This window comes from Colias philodice, chromosome 23, assembly GCF_061535455.1.
Source record: "Colias philodice isolate Cphi_HAF_F1 chromosome 23, ilColPhil1 Martin Lab GWU primary, whole genome shotgun sequence".
In the NCBI taxonomy this organism is placed as follows: domain Eukaryota; kingdom Metazoa; phylum Arthropoda; class Insecta; order Lepidoptera; family Pieridae; genus Colias; species Colias philodice.
In genome coordinates, this window is record NC_143108.1 from 3,175,482 (window position 1) to 3,181,955 (window position 6,474).

General features: G+C 29.8%; 2 protein-coding genes across 2 annotated transcripts in view; both read right to left on the reverse strand.

Annotated features, from left to right (window-relative positions):
* LOC149477918 (uncharacterized) overlaps positions 1–6,474 on the reverse strand; it is a 600,334-nt gene that overhangs the window by 496,343 nt on the left and 97,517 nt on the right. The gene's annotated exons all lie outside the window — the stretch shown is intronic.
* LOC149477943 (uncharacterized) lies at positions 2,254–3,304 on the reverse strand. Its single transcript, XM_089709697.1, has 3 exons — positions 3,239–3,304; positions 2,946–3,008; positions 2,254–2,523 (listed from the first exon to the last, which is right to left on the reverse strand). Exons 1-3 carry the CDS (start codon positions 3,302–3,304, stop codon positions 2,254–2,256), a joined length of 399 nt encoding a protein of 132 aa, XP_089565823.1.

Here is a 6,474-nt window from a genome sequence, read left to right on the forward strand (position 1 = left end):
TGTAAAGCAAACAAAAGTTGCTTTTGAAAACATTCGACAACGTTTCTGAAATACATGTATACAGCCATTATACAGCATACATTTCAGTTTAACAAACGAATGTATAGACACAGAATTATAAATTAAAACATTTTTTTTATTTCTTTAAATATTTATTAATATAGAGAAATGATAAATCAAATATATAAACTATATTTCTTCATCACTCTACTAGCAAATACCACATTTGGGAATTATATTATCGAAAAGTTATTTTATACTGCCATTTTAATAATTATGTTATAATTCTTAAAAATTAAACATTAATTAAGAAAATTTTCCCACCTTTATAACGGAATGAAAGTACAAAAAATCCACTTCACGCAACTAGCATGAAATATTATATTATTGGAGCAAACATAAACTAGAACTAAAATTAATATGTTTATTTTCTGATAAAAAAAATTATAACTCCAATTCTTTTTTCCAAAATATAAGTAGCAGATTATTATTTTTATTGCCTTATGAGACATAAGCTGTAACGAAAAAAATTAATGAATTTCAAAATGGGTCTAGTCATTACGAAAATTATCCAGTAACAAAAACTCTACAATAATATCAATTATTATTACTTTCAGGGTAACACTTCAGAAACTTCTGATGTTATATTTAACAATTCAAATATTCGGGTATGTATAAGATGTTTTTGAAGTGAAATTTTTTTAGGCGCGTTGAGTGTAAAATTTCAAGGTCGCATCATGGCAATACCGTCGTGGAGTAAGGCGACGATTTTGGTATCTTTGAATCATGCCAAAGAAGTTTCACTTCTGACACGTGTGCCCGGCACACGCTTCGTTTTTTTATATTATAAGATAACTCTTCTTAGTTTCCAAATGTCAAAAAGTGAATTTTTTCATAGAAGTGCAGGAATCGTATTCAATTAAAATTACCTTTTTATGAAAAAAAGTAAACTTACTCAGTTTTATAATCTGTGTTTATATTCACTTAGCACTTATTCCATTAGTAAGAATAATATTTTAACAACATCTCTCCGTCCCGGGTTTTATTATGTAGTATAAAATGTAATTATCCAGAAAAACTTCATATATTTTTGTTAAATTCTATGAGATCTTTTGTCATTGTTCTGCCATATTGCCCCGTTTTGGTGTTTTCTAAATAACAAATTTCAACAAAATATTATCCAAATTGGTCGAGCCGTTCTCGAGTTTTCGCTTAGCAACACATTTTTATTAAGTAGATTGTAGAAGATAATTAATATTTAAACGTTTTACAGGTAACATATAAGTATATATTTAATTTATAATTACTATCTTAATAAGTAAAAAATGTAATTATATAATTGGAACAACCTCGCAGGCTTCTAAAATACATTCTTTAAAACTTATAATGACTTGTTTTAACTTTTAATGAATCTCATTTCAGAGGGCCCGACATGTAGAATTTGCTACAGAAACAACTTTATCCCACGTTTTGCATACAATAGCGAGAAATTATCCAGATTTGAAAACAACAAAAGGACAATCTATTGAAAAAATCAAAGAACGTATAAGACGGAAACTGCGTCAATATATGAAGAAGAAGAAAATGAAAAAAGCTATGAAATATATTAACGTAACTACGTAATAGAGCAATAAACTATTGAAAATAATTATGTCTGTTTTTATTTGGATAATTTATAATTTTATAATTTTAGATAATTTTATCGCCAGAAAGCGATGTCCCGTATTTGATTTCCTAATTTACAGATTAAATGCCATATTTTTGAAAAATAAAGTACTTAGCTCAAATCTTTAATCGCAAAATATCTATCTCTTAATTTAAATTATATCCAGCCCCCCTAGATAAGTGGCTTTCTATTAGCGTAAAGTTCAATAGAATAGATTAAGAATGTATGAGATTGACGTTTGATTACGACGACGACGACGATTGATTACGTCAATCTCATACATTCATAATCTATTCTATTGAACTTTACGCTAATAGAAAGCCACTTGTCTAGGGGGGCTGGTCGTGTAACGATTTATATAATATTATTTTAATTATAAAAAAAATATCTTCGATATTCATATCCCTCTCCTTGTGTTTGATGCAAATAATTAGTTGCCTGACAGCCTTTTGAAAAATACCTTGGTTACCTTAGTTAAATACCTTAAAGCTCCAAAATAACCTACAAAATATATCACATAACTCTCTTTTACCGTCGGGGATAGAGCGAATACTTAGGTTCAAAAATAAAACAAGTTATTTTAAATTTTAATCATTCATTTTAATATGAACAATAATATCAACAGGTTTTCCCTTCTCCAGTTCTTTCGACTCTGATAAATTAGAATCCTTTCCTCTTAGAGAGGTTTTCACGAATCGTTTGCCATATTTTCTTTTTGGTTTAGCCTTCTTATGAGCTTGGACATCATTGTTATTTATCTTTTTCTTTTTGTGTTTTAATTTCTTTCTCTTGGGCTCTCTGTAGGAATATTCTGCTCTATTATTTTCATAATAGTCGGGTTGTATCGTCGATACATACTGAAACAGATAAAAAAATATTAATATTTAGTTAGACAAATGTTAGTATTTCGTAGGTTCATGGTTAATTGAAGATTGGAGAAATCAGGAAAATTATTATTTTGTGTGGTGTGGAAATTAAAAAGTGAAAAAATTTTTAGTTAGAAAACGGTTGTCATATTATTTTATGAAGTTTATGTTTGTCTCAGATTCATAAATTTTATATATTCATTTTGTCTGATAAACAACCAAATTATTTTAAATGTCTAAAATTAAACAAATCAAATTAAATCGGTAGGTTTATTACTATAATCAGTTGAGCTACGCACCCTTAAAATTGTTAAACCTGTACAGTGAAAAGGTTTGTAATTATGTATCAACTTTAAATTAAATCGTTCAAAAGTAACGTTTGTGGTAAATTCAATATTGTATTATAATCTTACCTTGAATTGTAAACCTTCTCTGCTGCTAAAGTCCAGAGGCACAACTGCATGTCTTGCTTCTACCTAAATGAAAATAAATAAAATCAATATGGAAACATAACTATAAAAACTTATCATAAAAGAAAATCCGGAAAAATCTGTTTTCCGTAAATTTTTGTATTATGTATTTATAATACAAAAATTTAGGGATAAGTAATGTATTATGTATTTATATGATTCGTCTATAGATCGTATTTGAAGAAAATTTTATAGAAGATTAATAATTAAATTTTATAATAATACTTATTACCAACCCTATTCCGATCAAAATTAAATTCTAATAAAACTAATAATACGTAAATAATCCACTCATAGAACATTATTCAGCTTCATAGCTTTATCAAATGGTGCTATTTATGATTTCCTAAACAATTTGGTTTACGTTTAAAATCCACAATATTGATAAAACTCTTGTATATTTTTCCTTTTTATAATTTTCTAATCTCGTGCTATATTTATTAAACAAACTTACCACTCTGAAGTTAGATTATTAGTTCGCCCTTTTCTTTCATATTCAGAATCGTATTTCTATCTACCCTTGCAGCTTACTTCAGTACGGTGAAATGAACTATGTATTACATAGAAATGAACAATGTAGAGATTTTATCATTACCTAATTATAAACAATATAGTTTACGTTAATTCCTACAAATCACATAATAACTACCTAATTAAAAATGTTAAAATATATCCTTCGAATGTTACTTATCGGTCAATTAGGGAAAGCTGGCATGTTCACAGTACTCACACTTATGCAATTTCACTTACAGTATGTTCAAAAATAAATGCGACTCTAGTTTCATTTTAGACTTGAATTGTAAAATGGGTGCGTTGTAGATATATATATGCAAATATAATTACTTATGAAAGCTCTCATAATTTACCTGTAAAATTATAATTTAAAAGTAAATCAATTGATGAAGTTAATTATTTATTCTAATAATAATCAATTGGATAAAAGTATTAATAATCATTCAATTATCAAATAATAATTAAATTCCTGACTTTGGTCGAGTAAAGATATCTAAGAAATATTATATTTGTAGTAAGTACGTAATACCTACCAATACGCGCTAACAAATATGTGTTACATGTTTATTGTATAATTTTCACACTATTGGTTTTAAACTCAAACTCAAACATTTATACAATTAGACTTCTTCTAGAAGCACTTTTGAATCGTCATAACAGTTTAACAGTTTTAACATTTACCACCAATTCAGAAAGCAGTATCTATAGAGAAGAAGAAGAATCTATTTAATCATAATCGTAATCTTCTACTTCACTGTAACTTTCATCGCTCGAAGAACTCGATGTTTCGTTGTCGGAATTTCTTAATGTTATTATAAACTAGCATTCCGCCTGCGGCTTCGCCCGCGTTTTCAAAAAAAAACCCGCATAGTTCCCGTTCCCGTGGGATTTCCGGGATAAAACCTAGCCTATGTCACTCAGAAATGATGTAGCTTTCCAACAGTGAAAGAATTTTTCAAATCCGCCAAGTAGTTTCGGAGCCTATTCAATTCATACAAACAAACAAACAAAAAATCAAACCTTTCCTCTTTATAATATTTGTATAGATGAGTCAGTGTAATTATCTACTTTTGGTTCTAATTGAATATATTTTTCCTCATGTTCTCGCGTCTTTCTCCAAACGTCACTAAACATATCCAGACTAATAGCATTTGCTTCCTTTCTAAATAATTCTTCCACAGTTTTCAAGTTAAAGTTCACATTTTGTGATACTACTTTCCCTTTAATTATGCCCCATAGTAACTCTATTGGGTTGAGTTCTGGATGGTATTGTGGAAGGCGCAATACACTATGTCCATGATCTTTGAGGATTGCATCAAGTAGGTAAAAATTGTGTATAGTTTGGCTTATTTTTTTTAATAATGTGATAACTCTGATTATTAATAATTTGATTTTTAATAATTTAATAATTTGATTTTTGAAAAAAAAAATGCCGATTTTAGTCAAAATTTATATTTTTCTAACAAGATCCTTATCATCCAAATTTCCACCTTGGTGAGTAAAATTGACATTTCTAATGAAAATGAACAAAAAATGAAATGATTTTATTAAATACTGTAAAATAGTCTATAATTCTTCCATTTACTGTATCACAAAATTCTTCATAGATTTTTAGATATTCGTACTACACCAATTACATCACCCTGTATTTATAAACAATTGCAAAATATGACACATACATAGGCCGGGAGATACTGACACAAAATTTCGGGTCATTTGTAACAGAATGGCGGTTCTACAGAGGTCTTATTACGCAATGACTAAAAGAAAAATGATGGTCACAACTCAGAACGCTGGTACCGGCGGACTAGTCGCGTGGGTGGCGAGAAAAAAAAAATTCAAAAATTTGCAGATTTTCCGCGGTATGGCGACCATTTGGAATCGTCCGAAAAGTATGGCATGGCGATTTTAGTAAATGGCTGCACGACGATGGTTACCTGTGCAAAAGTGAGCCCGGTACAAATGGTTGAATTGTTTTTTTTAAATCAACGCATTCACGTCGGTATGGCGGACTGTAAGTCACATCGTAACTGTATGGCATGACACTACCGCCTACATCTTTTTTAAGGGCTATCGGTAAATTCTAAAATTTTTGTGTTACAAATCGTTGGACTTTCGCTATTTATCCGACGAGTGTGACTAACGCCCACGCGACTAGTCCGCCGGTACCAGCGTTCTGACCATCATTTTTATTTTTGTCATTGCGTACTAAGACCCCTCTAGACCGCCATCCTGTTACAAATGACCCGAAATTTTGTGTCAGTATCTCCCGGCCTAACATGTGCAATGTGTTAAATGTGTTGACGTTCCAGCTCTTCTTAATATACCTGTAAGTCACTGTAAAACGACATTACTTCCTACCTCTAACCTTTAACAAATTTTTATATAACAATATTATATCATACTAGCTTTCCGCCCGCGGCTTCGCACTCGTTTTCAAAGAAAAACCCTATGTGTTAACTCAAGTTACCCTCTACATTATACATGTGTGCTAAATTTCATTGTAATCGATTCAGTAGTATTTCCGTGAAAGAGCAACAAACATACACATACACATCCATCCTCACAAACTTTAAATAATATTAAGTAGGATAGTAAGTAGACTTTGAACACGAATAAAAATAGACAACTATAGAAGTTTTAATCACAAAAAAGCAGCATCCTACAGCTATTGTCTAACTTTCAATATTCTTGAATATGTGATTTTGTAAACTTTACAAGCGGGCTTATTTCGTCGGCTAACCATTTTTTTGGTTCTATATGAAATTCTGCACTGCTGATAAACCCAATATCGTATGTAGGATAACCACAAGTTTCATATTATGTAGAGTTTATAAATATATCGTATTTCGCAAGTATTGTACTTTATATCCAGAGTGGGTACAGATCTTTATAGTAAATGTGATAAAATTTATTTGAGAAAACATATTATCAAACAATTTAAACTCTATCATTTCTT

Excerpts from the sequence above, each read along its gene's own strand:
- LOC149477943 (XM_089709697.1), bottom strand. The coding sequence starts at position 3,304 with ATGTTCTATGAGTGGATTATTTACGTATTATTAGTTTTATTAGAATTT. Across the intron at positions 3,009-3,238 it reads TTAATTTTGATCGGAATAGG|GTAGAAGCAAGACATGCAGT; the intron begins GTTGGTAATAAG and ends ATTTTCATTTAG. Across the intron at positions 2,524-2,945 it reads GAGAAGGTTTACAATTCAAG|TATGTATCGACGATACAACC; the intron begins GTAAGATTATAA and ends TATCTGTTTCAG.